Source organism: Myxocyprinus asiaticus, chromosome 28, assembly GCF_019703515.2.
Source record: "Myxocyprinus asiaticus isolate MX2 ecotype Aquarium Trade chromosome 28, UBuf_Myxa_2, whole genome shotgun sequence".
NCBI lineage: Eukaryota > Metazoa > Chordata > Actinopteri > Cypriniformes > Catostomidae > Myxocyprinus > Myxocyprinus asiaticus.
Genome location: NC_059371.1, coordinates 25,334,661 through 25,353,357, shown reverse-complemented (window position 1 = coordinate 25,353,357; position 18,697 = coordinate 25,334,661). Strand labels below are relative to the sequence as shown.

Here is an 18,697-nt window from a genome sequence, read left to right as displayed (position 1 = left end):
AAAATGCAGTTTTGCTCGAGATGCTGAAAATGCAATCATAGTGAAATGGGACTCAAGCACAGTAAGACACTCCAAAAGCTCAGTCTGACGCATCTGTATGTAGACTAGGGCTGGGCAAAATGACGATATATATTGTGGCGACAATATAAATCGAAAGTGTCAATCAATATAAATTTTGCTATATCGTGTATATCGCGATATGTAAATATCTATGTGTGCAGCATGAGCTTATTTATCAGTGGGAAGGGCTTTTCGGCAGTCAGCCAAGCAAAATCAGTGACATTTATCTCGCGTTCAGCGCTTCACAATCATCATGTAAGTGTCCCGTGCACTGTTTCTGGAGTCCAGCAGGCTTCTCGATATTTACAGGAAAGCACAGAGCGGGATCGATTGTGCTACTTAATCATTATTGACCCCGGAAAAAACATCTCCACAGAATGGGACAACTCCCAAACAAGTAAATAAAATGGAGAAGAGCTTTTTATTAAAACAGGTGCAACATCTGTGGTGTAGGTTTACAAAAGCCAACACAAATCAGAAAAATTTCATCTGTAAACTGTGCGCGGATAACCACTGGTGGTAATACAAGCAATTTGTTCAATTTGAAGCATGGGAAAGAATAATATGAAAGCCAAAAGATGCTTTGCGCATTAATTCAGTCATACTTTTTTGCAAGAAGTGTTAATATTTATGTAATATTTATTTTTGTTAAGAAATATTTACATAATTTTGGACAAGTGTTTATTTTCGTAGGATAAAAAAAAAAATGTACTTATGCATTATTTTCTTTGTTGCGTTGCTTTGGGAAGGTCCTGAGTTTCTTGAGGAAAAATAATAATATTGGTTGACATAATTTCAGACTGAATGTGGCTTAATGTTTTTTTTTCTTTGACTATGGTTGTCAAGTTACAAATAAAGAGAAAATTATTAGGAAGAATTTGGAAGTATTTCATTCACTGACTGGAATATCCAAAAATGGGCATTACAATATGGTTATTTAATACATTAAGTAATTCGATTTTCCCAAAAAAAATAAAAAATGTTATATTGTGATATATACAGTACTGTATATTGTTGTTCTGATATAAAATGACTCATATCGTGAAATAAGATTTTGGTCATATCACCCACCCTTAATGTAAACCAACAAAAATAGCTCAGACAGATGCAAGAACACTTCTTTTGAGAACAGCCTGGCCTACCTCGAACAGATTTACGATCTCAATTTTAAAATGGATTACTGTGGGCCAGTGAAAGGCTTATCGCAAACAATATATTTGTAATATTATATTTAACTTTTTGATTATTATTTATTGAATGATCTTTATTTAGGGACTTTTCTATGCACATATCGATACGTGATTAATTGTGGTTAATTTGATTATTTATTGGGATCTCATGTAATTAAATTGATTAAATTGGTTTCAATACACAGCCCTAGTAAACACATACTCTACTTTCACTGGCAGGGTGACTCTCTCTTTCTCTCTCTCTCACTCTCACACACACACACACACACACACACACATATGCTTGTGCTCAGTGAGTGATCTGACAGTCTCATTTAATCAGTCTCTTGTTCTGAGGTAAAAGCATGTGACATTTGCTCTTTCAGATCAGTCATCTCAAATGTCAAATGCTTTTTAAAGTTTCACTGATATAATACACTCTCTGTCAATGTGATTCAGTCAAACTGAGGGGGCCTGCTGTATATTCAGGTTAAATGTATAAAGGAGCGTTCACTCTAACAGCAATTTTATCGCTTTAAATTGCAGGTCGCTATATTGTTGGTCGCTAGTTGGCGTTCCTGCTGCTTGATGTCCTAATGTTATTGGTGGGCAGCACAACCGCACACAGCTTCAGAAGTCGTATCTACTTTTACTGTGGTTTTATGTTTTTTTCTTGTCTTTTGAGTTTGACAGACCAGAGTCACTATTCAGTTAAAGAATTGTTAATAAACCCTGTGAAGTCCTTTTTTAAAGTGTACCTTTGAATTTTTCATTGTAGGATCTATCCTTTTAACTTCTCTACTGTCTTGCATACACTCGACCACAGTATCTCACTGGAATCATGACAGATCTGTCAGACTGTGTACTTTTTACAACATGTTGCAGCGTCTTTCTAGCCACAAAACAAGAATCATCAGTCTGTGGTTTCCACATCTGAAGGCCACATCTTTGCATGTTATTTGTCTGTTGGCTTAAGTGAGGGTCCCTGGAATGGATCTACTGTTTTGGTTTTGGAAAAATTCTGCAATTGACCACACAACCCACCTTATTGCTAAAATAATCCAAAGCTATTACGTCATCTGAGCAGATGGATTTCTGCTGCACTTGGCTCTTCTTCCTAGACTCATATGAATACATACTCTGATGGACACTTAAATGAGGGAGTGGAGATGTTTTTCTGAAGCCATGCACTTGTCATTTCTTGTCAAGCGAATACTGTCAATAAAGACTCTTTAACAACAACAATAACAACAACAACATAAATGCTTGTTGCGGTGAATGGAAGTGAGAATGTGTGTATCTCACCTTTAGGCCACAAAAAATTCTGTCAGTCTGACTATCTTTCTTGGTTTATCAAAATTATAACCCTAACTCTTAAAAGGGATAGTTCACCCAAAAAACAAAAACAAAAAAAAAAACATTCAAACAAAACAAAAAAAAAATCCTTTAAGATTCATTAATCCATTGTGTGTCTGTATGATATATTTTATTTTTGGTATTCACATCTGTCTGACAGTCTTTGTGTCATCACATAAATCCTTTAATTCAATCTGCATAATTGCACATCTCTCAAAAACTATTTTCACGAAAACATTAACCTGCAGTACGACTACAAACCATTATGTTAAGGTCTCTTAAGAACACTGGTTTTACTGCATACCATTTAAACCTCAAATACTAGTAGTGATGTTGAGATAAAAGAAGACCTGAAACTGGATGCTTTTCATTTGACTCTAGCCTAACTCTTCACACCTTTAAAAGAATAAGCCCTCAGGTGTTTCATACTTTATACTTTTTCTTGCCATTATGACCTCATACTGCAACTGTGCTTTCTGCTCCTTTTAAACTGTGTGTAAAGTTTATATGACCTGCTAAGAGGAGGACATTGAAATGCTGAATAATGAATGGCAGAACAGATAATGAATGGAAATAATAACCAGCTTAAGAGAAGCCTGTGATTGGCTCACAAGAATCAATATTTCTTTATGTGGTTTGATAATCAACAGGAAACTGATTGCAGTTGGAGGACAGTGGATGAGGTGGCTGTTATTTCTGGTTAAAAAGAAAATATTTTTTATTTAGTAGTCAAAATTTTAATCATACCCTAAAAGATATTGACTGTCCCAGAGGGTCAAGGTTTGGCTGGTTAGCATCGGCAATTAGCTGTTATTCACCAGACCTGCTGGTAAATGGCACAACTAAACTGATTTGTGCTCAAAAAAGACAAATAAAATCTTTCATTATATTAATTGTTTAACTATGCTCAGAATTTCTTTGAAGGGTACTTAAAAACATGAAATGGACTTGTAAAAAAGTTGTGTTTATATAATAAAAAATATAATATAATATAATATAATTCTATACTAATTTCTCCACGTATTATAGACTTCCTTTGACTATCGTCTTTGTTCAGTTTTGGGAAGCAGCTTTATCCATGCTATGTGACTTTTTGATCCAAACTCTCGCCACACACCATTCAAGTTCCCAATTCCTCACACTGAAGTCTCTAAAGTCTTACGTGATTGATTTAATCCCGAATGATGTAATACAGGCAGTAAATCATAAAGTGAGACAGTCTGAGTTACCCCACCCCACCTCTGCAGTGTTTATGGCTGTTACACAGTTACGTTTTTCCTCTCTTTGTGTTCTGTTTTCATTATTGATGTTAGGATGATCTTAGGAAATGGTAGCTACTCTGCTCAGAGATCATTTGTTTTCTCAGGTGGGACTGAGGGCAAGAATGAGTGGCTAACATTTAGGGCTGTACATGAGAGCCATTTGCTTGTCATAAGTTAAAGAAGCAAAAAGATCATAATATGTAGCTGACAAGGTTGAATTAGAAAGACTATCTATCTTTCTCAGTCTCCCTCTGGATTTTTATTTTGTGGAATTGAAAAAAATTGATTATCCCTATTGGCTGGCTGACTGTTTATATTCCATTTAAAATCAGACATGAGGGGGGTGAGGCTTGAGCTCCACTCTTTTTGAATCACTCTGTTAGATCCTGTTTACACATGGTATTAACATCCCCCCTCGCCCTGGTTTTAATAATCACAATGTGATTACATTTAGATAGAAGGGTGTGCCCTTTTCTCATTACCCTGATTTCGCTCTCAATATAAATATCTTTACTGGCCTTTTGCCAACTTTTCCAATGTGTCCAAGTGTTGTGTGCATGCCTATTTACATTTTGATGTCAAAAGCAGAGAATTGTCAAGGTCAGAGAATGATGAGGCCCAGGACCAATGTGCAGAGTTATATGTATATATATATATATATATATATATATATATATATATATATATATATATATATATATATATATATATATATAAAGGATTTACTAATATAACAAAAAGGGCAAAAAAACAAACCAAAACTCCCACAAGGGGGAAAACAAACATAAACAACCCCATAGGGGAAAAAACTCTATCCACCACAGAGTATCTTCTCGGAGATGGACTGGAACAGACAGATGGGGAAGCAGGACCAACTGGACCGAACAGGGAAATCAAAAACAGGACCGATATCAGACAACAAACAAGACCGACTGATTACACAAGACGAACTGGCACTGGACAGCACACACTGGGAGGTAAAATAGGGAGAGAAAACAAATGGGTTAACAGGGGACAGGTGAGGTAAATTAACTAATAATAAGCAAACAAGGAGGCAGGGAATGACGTAAGACAGAGAGACATGCGGCAATGCAGAAACAAAACATAGCCACATGCTCTCACAAGACAACAAAGCAACCGAATCGCATGAGCACACATCGCCGACAAACAAGAAGAGAGAATGCGTAGCAACGCCAAACAAAGCGATGCCATACATTCTCACACTAAACAAAACCTGAGTGTACATCGTGAGGCAAACGCCACAAGATGCAAGCAACAGGCGACAAAAACAAGACAGGACACCTGTGCGAGAGTTCAGCCACACACAAACACGAAATCTCAGACCGAAGTGACCGAACCTCAGCACAACGTGAAGACAGCTCGGACAGACACAGAAAATGGAGCATGAGTGTCCAGATCCCGACACAGACCGAAAACAGAACTAGACAGGGAAGTCAGGATCCAGACATCATGCTCCGGACATGAAACACAAGACAGCTTGCGACCTGGGTGTGCAGCACAACGCAAGCACAACGCAAGGTGCACCCGTGTTCACGAGAGACAGACACAAACTATTGACGCATGCCACCAAGGTGATATAACCATGCTCCGGACATGAAACAAGACAGACCAAATAGTGCACGGCAGGGAATCCAACCGAAACCGTGCACTCACACAAAGACATAAAATGAAACACAAGACAGACATGGGATGATGATGCCATGGTCCTGTCAGACAAAAACCCAAACTGACAGAGTTACATGGCCATGATATGATTTCAAACAACATGTTAAGCCTGTTTTCTTGTGTTGTCGCATATTTTTTAATAAGCAGATTTTGGCAATTATCAGCATATTGGTGTGGATGTGAATGAGTAATGTGAAGCCACCGCCACACACTTCTGTTAAATCTGAAAACTCAGTTTTCAGTTTCACAACGTCATCTTATTCCAAAGTATGCTGTAATGGAGTGTTTTCAAAAACAGATGCTCTTCTAGTGTGGTTGAGAGGTATAAAGGCCTGGGTATAGGCAAAAGTACTTTGTTTTTGTGCGCTCCGGATCGGCTTACGCCCAGTCGACCACGTTGCTTTTCAAAGAATACTCTTCTGACCGCGAGTAAATACGAAGGCATTCAATGCATGGCCACTACAGCTGCTTTTTTTGAATGTGATACTCTTTTATTAAAGTCAATGGCAAGAGAATGCGCAGACGATGCTCACAGACAAGGACCGTATCCGCCTGTCCAGAAAATCTGTGCTGCGCACGGTGTGCTGATGACGAAATTTGCATCACGCACATTGTGCACGGAGCGATCAGCAACACGAACAGCCAAAGTATACTTTGGCCTTAAATGTAGGGAACTCAATGCGTTATCAAACAAGAACTTTTTAGTTTGGACATGGCTTAAGTCTAACACTGTGTCCTAACCAAACGTTATGTGATAAGATCCCAGCAACAAGCAGTTTTTCAACATGTCCACACTGACCGTGACACTGTTGCGCGATGCAACGAGATCACAGACAAACTGTTTGAAGTTTAATGTACTGCTTTGAGAAGCTGGATTTCGGAACAATTAAGGCTCAGCTTTACTTCGTTTTTGCATGTTCCGGATCGTTTCGCGCCTGGTCGAACACGTTGTCTTTTTGAGTTTATAAATCTGACCGTGTGCATATACGAACGCATTTGATGCATGGCCACAACAACTCTGTGATACTCTTTTAGAAGAGTCCATGGCCGGTGCCTGTGCCGACAATGCGCACGGACGTTGACCGCGAGTCGAGAAAATCTGTCCAGCACGATCAGGCCGCACGGACTGGATTATGACAAAATTTAAATCACACACACTGAGCGTGGGGCGATCAGCAACGCAGACCCGCAAAGTATACTTTGGCTTTAGAGTTCACAGTGCTGGCTACCCAGCATGATGCAGAAATAGAAACCAGCAATTGACAGAATGTCCTGTTGCTCATCACAATCGCTGCAAGGCAGAACAAAAATTCTTATTAAAAGAATATAAAGAACAAGTTAAGCTTAATCGATGGCATTTGTAACATAATGTTGATGACAACAACAAAAAATTTCGACTTGTCCCTCCTTTTCTTTAAATAAAGCAAAATTTTAGGTTACAGTGAGGCACTTACAATGGAAGTGTATGGGGTATATAGTTTTGAAACAATGATTATTTAACATTTATGGTCCCATTCACTTCCATTGTTATTTTTTTTATTTTTCAAAGAAAAGGAGTATACAAGTCAAACATTATGTCACAAATGCTGTCGATTGAGCTTAACTTGTGTTGAACCCCAAATATTCCTTTAACATGGAAGATATACCTTTAATTGTGCGTTGCTTTATCGTTTCACTTCTGGTTAGGACACGGTGCAAGTCAAAAAATTAATAAAAAAAAGCACTTAAAGTCTGTGACATTTCAAGCAGAATACTCATTGTTATTTTAGTGGAGTATCTGCATTAACAGTACTTTGATGTGCATGTTTCTAATGATCAGTCTCACTGCATGTAGATGTCAGGCAAATCGAAGATATTCTGTTAAATCTATAGATCATCTATGTATGGGCTTTTTGAAATGTTTTGATCGGACGGTTATTTAAGTTTAAAGCCACACGTAATCGATGAAAGTATAAACATTTGATTTACTGCAGTGGTTGATTGACAGGTGAGTGGGCAATCCTTCGCTGATGCACGGGACACATGAGGACAGATTAGTGTTTACACTACAAATGTGATTTGTTCACATGCATTTTCAGCTACTTCCAAATGTGGAGCAGATCAAAAGATGATTTGGACCCTGTTTACACCTGTATTTACCTGTGGTCGGATCACCAGGTGTAAACAGGGTTTTTACAGACAGCAAGCAGTCAGACCTTTTCCACATCTTTCAAGAATTTCATTACTCTCCCTCTCTCTCTCTGTGCAGTTATGTGCTAATGCACTGATTTTCCTTTGCACCAACATCATCGGCATCTGCACACACTACCCAGCTGAAGTATCTCAGAGACAGGCCTTCAAAGAGACCAGAGGATACATCCAGGCCAGAATACACCTTCAGAGAGAGAACCAGCAGCAGGTTGGCCAACACTTGAGCACACAAACACACTTTCTTACCTCTTATAAATGTGCATGAAGCACCTCATAAACTCAGGTCACGTTTCATTGTTATGAATGATGTCACACATTGTGGTTTCACCCCATTTCTGTTTGATTTAAACCAGTTTTTCCTGGGATCAGTAACTACATGTTAATAAAAAAAATAGTTTGTTATTTCTCATCCTGTTGAAGCCATTTTTAAAATGACTTTGTAGTCACAAATACCTACTACGTGCATGCATGTGAACACACTCTTTATTTTTACTGTTTTCAACAATTTAGAATAACAGTAAATTCATCAAAACTATGAAATACCATAAATGGAAGTATGGGAATTATGTAAAGAGAGTGACCAGAAATCAGCGTGTTAAACAATTAAAAACAATACACTTTCCCTTATAAATAGAGTATATAAATGTTTACCTACATTTTTTATTTTAAAATGAAATTTCATGTCCATGGTATTTGTCAGCTACCCGCATACTTGTTATATACATGTGTACACCTCACGGGTGTCATGTCATAAACCCAATCCAGGAGCGCCTGCTGCTCTCAGTGTTGCCAAGGCATGTTGCCATGGAGATGAAGGCAGACATCAATGTCAAGAAAGAGGATATGATGTTCCACAAGATCTACATCCAGAAACACGACAACGTCAGGTACACAAATGCCAAGAGCAGCACATGGTGTCGAACTGGTATGATTGCCAGAGTTGACATTACACCTCCTAACTGTGAAACAAAACCGTTATAACACTTAGTCTCTGTGTGATTAAAACATTCTGTGTGTAAAACATATTTTACACTGATACTACTTTAGGTTATTTTTCCCAAGGCTGAAGATATGTTGAATGCTTTAACGTAAATTAGTTTATTCGTAGTCCTTGAGATGTGAATTTGTTTTCTTTGCTTGTCAGAGTGAGGGTCAAGTTGGTATATGGCCACTTGTTATGACATACCAGAAGTTACACAGCCAAATAACAGAGAGCTGTGTGAAATGAAAGCAAGCCACTTTAGTAGCAGAGTTTCAAGCCTCAAGTACTGCCCATTTAAGAACCAGCAGTTGGCACATTCCATGAATATGGCACACTTTTGTGTTCCCTTTGTTTTTGTTTTTTTGTTTGTTTTTAAAGAGGCACAAGTCTCATGTTTTTGAACTGTCAGATATGTTAGAAAAACGGTCATCTAAAACAAAATTAACCTAGCATGAAAACACATCTGCATCAAACCCTTAAAATAGGGGTTTTGGCCTGTTCCAATTCAGAGGTCTTGACCTTCTCAACTGCATCCAACCAGGTTGCATAATTTATCTATCGAAATGATTTTCAATTTATTGTTGTAAAAGAACTATTTGAACTATTATGAACTAATATTAATTTAATGAACTATTACTAATTAACAAATTTGAATGACCAATAATGTAATATTTACCTTGGCATGGGTTGTACCTAACCCTATTTACAAAAAAAAAATGTAGCTTTTCCGATTAAAATTGTGTCACTCAAGAACCAATATCATTTGGATGCTTTTTACAGCATGGTGGGAAGATAAGTACAGTATGATCTCATTTCATTTTTATTTATACACGTATTGTTGACTGCATTCAAGCTCAACCCTTCAACCCTTTTACCAAACTTACTGTAATAAAAAATGATCAAACAAATATTTTTAAATTTTTTGGAGAAATTTATCAGTAACAAATCAACATTTGGCCACAAACTAGTTAGCCCCTACTGAGTGATAGCTTAAAAAATATTCCAGGATCAATACAAGTGAAGCTCAATTGACAGCATTTGTGGCATAATGTAGAGTACCACAAAAAACTATTTCGACTCACCCCTACTTAAAAAATAATAATAATTAAAAAGCGAAGTTACAGTGAGGCTCTTATAATGAAAGTGTATGGGGCAAATTTTTTTGGAGGTTTGAAAGGCAGGAATGTGACGCTTATAATCAAATAAAATAAATCACTTGTGTTAATTCTTCTGTTAAAACTTGTGTATTATTTGAGCCATAAAGTTGCTCAAATCCATGTTCTTTGAAACTTTGGAACAGTGAGTATTTTAACGTTTACGGATTGGCCCCCTTCACTTCCATTGTAAGTGCCTCACTGCAACCCATATTTTTGCTTTTATTAAAAGAGGGACAGGTCAAGATAATTTTTTGTGCTTAACTTATATTGATCCTGAGATATTCCTTTAATTTAGCCTAAGTTGTCAACCCTGTTGCCCATTCTGGCATAGTTTTTATTTATTTATAAAAAATAAAAATAAAAATTTGACTAAAGATTACTTTTTTTTTTTTTTACATTAATTTAAAATAAATTATTTAGTTTTTATTTTATTTTATACATTTTATTTATTTAATTTAGATGAAAACGTTCAACATTTTCTAAAGGTGCACCTCCTTCTACTGATCATTTGTAAAAAAAAAAAAAAAAAAAAAAAAACAGTGTTTTTACTGTTTCAGGCCCAATTCATGGAAAGTGTGAGTTATTTCTTATAAATCAAGCCAGCTTGAAGCATCTGTTACACATTAGCTAGGAAAACTAGCATGTGTGAAAATGCTGCATGTAACTGACTGAGTAGGGATCTGGCTTTTCAAATGTTTTGAATTTGCCAAGCGTTTATGAAGGAAACAGTGCCATCTGTTGTCAGATACTGTTGTGTCCTCACCATGTGTACATTCTGTCATGTTTAGATTGTAGTTGATGACCATATATCCTCCTTCTGGCTATTAGGACTTTGAGGACATCAGCCAGGTCCTGGTTTTTATAACTGAAGGATAAATTGAAGAATTGAGAGTGGCCACCCTCCTTTCAGAAAGTGAACATAATCAATGTTTTTCTCCGTTTGCCCATGAAACCAACTGCAGTGACCCAGACAAGAGGCTTCAGTGATTATTGATCTAATTTTTTTCTGTCTGTCTTTCCCTTTTTGTCTTCTATCTGTCCTCTCGACAGTATCCTGTTTGCAGACATAGAGGGCTTCACCAGTTTGGCATCGCAGTGCACAGCCCAGGAGCTGGTGATGACCCTTAATGAGCTTTTTGCTCGCTTTGATAAATTAGCTTGGGTACGAAAACAAACATTAACTCAGTCTTATGGCACTTTTCCACTGCACGTTACGGTTCGACTCGACTCGACTCTGCTCTCTTTACTTTTCTGAGCTTGCTTTTCCACTGCAGTTTAGTGCCGCCTCAACATGGGTGGGATTATAGGCTGATCGTCATAGTTGCGCCGCCTCTACTGCCGTGACATCATCTTAAACGCGACACAAACATTACTGACCATAAACAATAACACGACCACTAGCTGTTAGCTACTAGCTCATTGTGCTGCATAAAGCAGTTGTTGCATGGTGATTTTACACAAGTGTAACAGTTAAATTGGCCTGGTTGTTTTAGAAGCAAGCTTTCCAGTAGCTGGTAAACTAAATAAAGTGAAGCTTTCAAGCAGAATATAGAGTTAACATAATAAAACGTACCATCCTCCATCGTGGACTCCAACAACGCTAAGTCCAGGGCACTCTCCCAACCATTGCTCGCCGGTCTATTGCCATAGATAGCGTCCATTTGGTCGAACCACTTCCACTTTCTTCTATTTGAACCACTCCGGCTGTTGTGGTCTTTGATGGTTCTGTAGTCACTTTTAAGTTTTTTTTTAACTTTTCCCTACACTGGTCCAGTGCGGCCAGCAGCTGAGACACTTCCTGAAAGACTTTTTCGTTTCGCATCGTTTTGTTCGTTGCTAACGAGAGGAATGTCTGCACCTCATTTATTGACCACGGCATGGTTTTGCGCACAGCCATTTCTTTTTACAATTCGAAAGTCGCGTGAACAAATGATATTGCTGTCGCTGTTGCTAACTTTAAAACTAGCGGGTTGATGTCCCGTGTCGCAAATCCAGTGACGCTGGTAGTGACGATTCTGTCTGACCAGTCAGTGATCCACAGGGTTCTGACATCACATTTAGTATCGCTCGGCTCGGCTCGCTTGGAACCTCGAACGAAGTGGTACTAAAAAAAAGTAAGTATCAGGTACTATTCACAGTGGAAAACCCCCAAAAAGCGACCAGAGTCGAGTCGAGTTGAGCTGTACCGTGCAGTGGAAAAGCACTATTAGTGTTATGATGACTGTTATTGACTACTATTAAGGTGAATCTCACAAAGAAATATACAGATCATATTTCACTCTAAATAAAAAGGAAAAAAAATCTTTATGCCAAATATATTTTAAATAAAAAAATTAAAGCTTATTTTTAGGACCAATAATATTTGTTGCCTATTAAATCATATTTTCCCCTCAAATTGTTGTTACTGTAATAATAATAATAAAAAAATCGTATTCTTATCACTGTAATACATTAATGAAAATCATCCTGTCCAGACACAATTATTTGTTTTTGTTAAAATCACCATAAATTCAGCACAATAAATTTAACAAAGATATATATAGAGTTGTGCTCAAAAGTTTGCATACCCTTGGAGAATTGGTAATATATGTACCATTTTTTAAGAAAACATGAGTGAGCAGGCAAAACACATTTCTTTTCTTTCTTATGGGATTCATATTCAACTGTAGGTTATAACAGAATGGCACAATCATAAAACAAAACATGGCAACAAAGAAAAAAATGAAATGACCCCTGTTCAAAAGTCTGCATTCCCTTAGTTCTTAATACTGTGTATTGCCCCCTTTAGCATCAATGACAGCATGCAGTCTTTTGTAATAGTTGTCTATAAGACCCCAAATTCTTGCAGGTGGTATAGCTGCCCATTCGTCTTGGCAAAATGCCTCTAGGTCATGCAAAGTCTTTGGTCATCTTGCATGAACCGCACGTTTGAGATCTCCCCAGAGTGGCTCGATGATATTAAGGTCAGGAGACTGTGATGGCCACTCCAGATCCTTCACCTTTTTCTGCTGTAACCACTGGAGGGTCAGCTTGGCCTTGTGCTTAATGTCATTGTCGTGCTGGAAAGTCCAAGAGTGTCCCATGTGCCGCTTTTATGCAGAAGAATGCAAATAACATGCTGCATTCATCTTGCCATCAATTTTCACAAGATTCCCCGTGCTTTAGAACTCACACACCCTCAAAACATCAGTGAGCTACCACCATGCTTCATAGTGGGGATGATATTCTTTTCACTATAGGCCTTGTTGACCCCTCTCCAAACATAGCGCTTATGGTTGTGACCATAAAGCTCTATTTTGGTCTCATCACTCCAAAGGTGTGTCAAGGTGTTGTCGGGCATATTGTAACCAGGCTTTTTTGTGGCATTGGCGCAGTAAAGGCTTCTTTCTGGCAACTCGACCATGCAGCTCATTTTTGTTCAAGTATCGTTATATTGTGCTCCTTGAAACAACCACACCGTCTTTTTCCAGAGCAGCCTGTATTTCTCCAGAGGTTACCTGTGGGTTTTTCTTTGTATCCCGAACAATTCTTCTGGCAGTTGTGGCTGAAATCTTTCTTGGTCTACCTGACCTGGGCTTGGTATCAAGAGATCCCCGAATTTTCCACTTCTTAATAATTGATTGAACAGTACTGACTGGCATTTTCACGGCTTTGGATATCTTTTTATATCCTTTTCCATCTTTATAAATTTCCATTACCTTGTTACGCAGGTCTTTTTACAGTTCTTTTCTGCTCCCCATGGCTCAGTATCTAGCCTGCTCAGTGCATCCACGTGAGAGCTAACAAACTCACTGACTATTTATACACAGGCACTAATTGCAATTTAAAAAGCCACAGGTGTGGGAAATTAACCTTTAATTGCCATTTAAACCTGTGTGTGTCACCTTGTGTGTCTGTAACAAGGCCAAACATTCAAGGGTATGTAAACTTTTGATCAGGGCCATTTGGGTGATTTCTGTTATCATTATGATTTAAAAAGGAGCCAAACAACTATGTGATAATAAATGGCTTCATATGATCACTATCCTTAAATAAAAGACAGTGTTTTTGCATGATCAGTCATATTTTCAAAATCTATGCCAAAATTTCACAATTGTATATATATATATATATATATATATATATATATATATTTATACAGGTGTGCTTTACAAATGTATTTTACAATTATTATATAAATTCACTATATTCACAATTCTTATTAATATATATATTTTTACATAATGTTTGATATTAGTAATCATATTACTAATTACTAATTACTTATTAGTAATATATATATATATATATATATATATATATATATATATATATATATATATATATATATATATATTATTGTTTTAGATCTTCAAATGAGATAACACCTGAGTAAACAAATTCAAACCTGAGTAAACACAAAATACAGCTGTCAAATATATAATTTTTATATTGGAGCAAAAAAGTTATCCAACACCTATATCACCCATGTGAAAAACTAACTGCCCCTTAAACTTAATAGCTGGTTGCGCCACCTTTAGCAGCAATAACTGCAACCAAACGCTTCCGATAACTGGAGATCAGTCTTTCACAACGCTGTGGTGGAATTTTAGCCCACTCTTCTTTGCAGAACTGCTTTAGTTCAGCCACATTGGAGGGTTTTCGAGCATGAACTGCCCGTTTAAGGTCCTGCCATAGCATCTCAATCGGGTTCAAGTCAGGACTTTAACTAGGCCACTCCAAAACTTTAATTTTGCTTCTTTTGAGCCATTCAGAATTGGACTTACTCCTATGCTTTGGATCATTGTCTTTCTGCATAATCCAGTTGCGCTTGAGCTTCAACTCATGGACTGATGACCAGACGTTCTCCTTTAGGATTTTCTGGTAGAGAGCAGAATTCATGTTTCCCTCAATTACTGCAAGTCGCACTGGCCCTGAAGCAGCAAAGCATCCCCACACAATCACACTACCATGCTTGACCGAAGGTATGATGTTCTTTTTGTAGAATTCTGTGTTTGATTTAAATCAGATGTAACGGGACCCCTATCTTCGAAACAGTTCCACTTTCGACTCATCAGTCCACAGAACATTCCTCCAAAAGGTTTGAGGATCATCAAGGTGTGTTTTGGCAAAATTCGGATGAGCCTTAATGTTCTTATGGGTTAGCAGTGGTTTTTGCCTTGCCACACTTCCATGGATGGCCAGTGTCTTTCTGATAGTGGAGTCATAAACAGTGACCTTTATTGATGCAAGAGAGGCCTGCAGTTCCTTGGATGTTGTCCTTGGCTTTTTTGTGACTTGCTGGATGAGTAATCACTGTGCTCTTGCAGGAATTTTGGAAGGTCAGCCACTTCTGGGTAGCAATGGGCATTCATCAAAAAATCAAATCAAATCAAATCAAATCACTTTATTGTCACACAGCCATATACACAAGTGCAATGGTGTGTGAAATTCTTGGGTGCAGTTCCGATCAACATAGCAGTCGTGACAGTGATGAGACATGTACCAATTTACAATAACATCAAATTAACACAACACAATTTAAACATCTGTTATACATAATTACACTCAACTTAAAACATCACATTAACACAACACAATTTAAGCATCTGTTATACACATAATTACACTCAACTTAAAACATCAAATTAACACAACACAATTTAAACATCTGTTATACATAATTACACAACTTAAAACATCAAATTAACACAACACAATTTAAACATCTGTTATACACATAATTACACTCAACAATATACAAATAATAACATACACTGTACAGTATACAATATGCTGTTTTTGTTTTTTTTTGTTTTTTACTATATAGATACTATATAGATACACATTATTCAATAAAAATTAAAAATTAAAATATATATAAAAAAAGTATATATATATATATATATATATATATATATATATATAGAATGTACAGTATTGTACTGTATTGACATTCAGGCTGTCGGTTGATAGTCAGTTGTTAAGAGAGACATAATATAATAACAGTAATATAATTTATGACAGTCCGGTGTGAGATAAAAGAGTAATAAAGTGCAGGGCTGATGTATTTTGATCGTGGGAGATCAAGAGTTCAGAAGTCTGATTGCTTGCGGGAAGAAGCTATCATGGAGTCGGCTGGTGCGGGTCCTGATGCTGCGATACCGCCTACCTGATGGTAGCAGTGAGAACAGCCCATGGCTCGGGTGGCTGGAGTCTCTGATGATCCTCCGAGCTTTTTTCACACACCGCCTTGTATATATTTCCTGGAGGGAGGGAAGCTCACCTCCGATGATGTGTTTGGCAGTTCGCACCACCCTTTGCAGTGCTTTGCGGTTGTGGGCGGTGCTATTGCCGTACCAGGCGGAGATACAGCCAGTCAGGATGCTCTCCACAGTGCAGGTGTAGAACCGTGTGAGGATGTGGCGGTTCATTCCAAACTTCCTCAGCCGTCTCAAGAAGAAGAGGCGCTGATGAGCCTTCTTCACAACGACTTCAGTGTGGACGGACCATGTGAGTTCCTCAGTGATGTGGACACCCAGGAACTTGAAGCTGCTGACTCTCTCCACTGGTGCTCCATTGATGGTGATGGGACTGTGTTCTCTGTCTTTTCTCCTGAAGTCCACCACAAGCTCCTTTGTCTTACTGACGTTGAGGGAGAGGTTGTGCTCCTGACACCAGTGTGTCAGAGTGTGCACCTCCTCTCTGTAGGCTGTTTCATCATTGTCAGTGATCAGACCTACCACCGTCGTGTCATCAGCAAACTTAATGATGGCATTGGAGTTATGTGTTGCCACACAGTCATGTGTGTACAGGGAATACAGTAGTGGGCTGAGAACACAGCCCTGCAGGGCTCCAGTGTTGAGGGTCAGTGATGAGGAGATGTTGCTGCCTATTCTAACCACCTGGCGTCTGCTTGACAGGAAGTCCAGGATCCAGCTGCACAGCGAGCTGTTTAAGCCCAGAGCCCGGAGTTTCTCATCTAGCTTGGAGGGCACTATGGTGTTGAATGCTGAGCTGTAGTCTACAAACAACATTCTCACATAAGTGTTCTTTTTTTCCAGGTGGGAGAGAGCAGTGTGTATTGTAGATGCAATGGCATCATCAGTGGAGCGGTTGTTGCGGTATGCAAACTGCAGCGGGTCAAGATTGAGTGGTAATACAGAGCAGATGTAATCTCTGATTAGTCTCTCAAAACATTTGCTGATGATGGGGGTCAGAGCAACAGGACGCCAGTCATTTAAACACGTTATTTTTGATTGTTTTGGAACAGGCACAATGGTGGATGTTTTAAAGTATGTGGGGACTACAGACAAAGAGAGGGAAAGGTTGAAAATGTCCGTAAAAACACCAGCCAGCTGGTTCGCGCACGCTCTGATGACGCGGCCCGGAATGCCGTCTGGACCCGCGGCTTTGCGGATATTCACCCGTCGGAAGGATCGGGTTACATCCGCTACAGAGACAGAGTGAACTAACCTCTGTAGCTTCAGCCGCGAGAGCTCTCTCCGCGAGGGCGGTGTTATTTCCCTCGAAACGAGCATAAAAAGTATTTAACTCATCCGGTAGAGAGGCAGCGGTGTTCATGGCGGAGTTTTTATTCCCTTTAAAGTCCGTGATGATGTTAATTCCCTGCCACATGCTTCTAGAGTTGGTGGTGTTAAACTGTCCTTCAATCTTGCTCCTGTTCTGGCGTTTTGCTGTTTTGATAACTGGCTTGTTTATGCTCCTCCGCGTTCCCGGAATTAAAAGCGGAGGTCCGCACATTAAGTGCCGCGCAAACATCGCTATTGATCCACGGCTTCTGATTCGGATAGATTCGCACAGTTCTGGTCGGAATCACTTCCTCTACGCACGTTCTGATGAAACACATTACGCTATCAGCGTAAAGCTCGATGTCGTCATCAGAGGCAGACCGGAACATCTCCCAGTCCGTGCAATCAAAACAGTCTTGTAGCGTAGAATCTGATTGGTCCGACCAGCACTGGATTGTTCTGAGGGTGGGTGCTTCCTGTTTCAATTTCTGCCTGTAAGCGGGCAGAAGCAGAATGGAAGAGTGGTCTGATTTGCCAAATGGTGGGCGGGGGAGGGATTTGTAGCCATCCCGGAACGGAGAGTAGCAATGGTCCAAAACCCGGTCCCCTCGTGTGTTGAAACTAATGTGCTGGTGATATTTTGGTGCGACTGATTTTAAACTGGCTTTATTAAAGTCCCCGGTCACAATGAACGCGGCCTCAGGGTGCGCGGTTTCCTGCTCACTTATACTCCCATACAGTTCCTTGAGTGCCCGGTCTGTGTCGGCTTGTGGGGGAATGTACACAGCAGTGATAATGACTGCTGTGAATTCCCTCGGTAGCCAGAATGGTCGACACAGAAGCATAAGAAATTCCAGATCAGGAGAACAGAAAGACTTGATGGAATGTACGTTCCTCTGATCACACCAGGATTTGTTGATCATAAAACATACACCACCTCCTCTAGTTTTACCTGAGAGGTCTTTCGCTCTGTCCGCTCGGAGAATGGAGAACCCCGCGGGTTCAATGGCTGAGTCTGGAATCTCCGCAGACATCCAAGTTTTCGTAAGGCAGATAATGCAGCAGTCCCTCGTCTCTCGTTGGAAAGAGATCCGCGCTTTCAGCTCGCAGAGCTTGTTATCCAGAGACTGAACATTTGCCAGTAGAATAGTGGGTAGCGGGGGTCGATTTGGGCGGCGTCTTACTCTGATGAGAACGCCGGCTCTGTTTCCCCTTTTCCTCCTGTGTTTCCGCGGCCGTGCTGCCCAGACAAAGGGCTCCGCTTGCGTGTTTGTAAACAGCGGGTCGGCATTGAGGAATGTGAAGTCCGGTTTTCGGTGTGAGA

The 18,697-nt window shown here is 39.2% G+C and overlaps 2 protein-coding genes across 2 annotated transcripts in view; one reads left to right on the top strand and one right to left on the bottom strand.

Moving 5' to 3' along the window:
• Window positions 1-18,697, bottom strand: part of LOC127419036 (V-type proton ATPase subunit S1-like) — a 691,126-nt gene that overhangs the window by 43,393 nt on the left and 629,036 nt on the right. The window lies entirely within an intron of this gene.
• Window positions 1-18,697, top strand: part of LOC127419028 (adenylate cyclase type 6-like) — a 127,202-nt gene that overhangs the window by 63,206 nt on the left and 45,299 nt on the right. Inside the window, exons 4-6 of the mRNA XM_051660054.1 lie at window positions 7,782-7,931; window positions 8,489-8,610; window positions 10,913-11,024. Of these exons, the coding sequence (XP_051516014.1) occupies window positions 7,782-7,931; window positions 8,489-8,610; window positions 10,913-11,024 (384 nt within the window). The remainder of the gene's footprint in view (window positions 1-7,781; window positions 7,932-8,488; window positions 8,611-10,912; window positions 11,025-18,697) is intronic.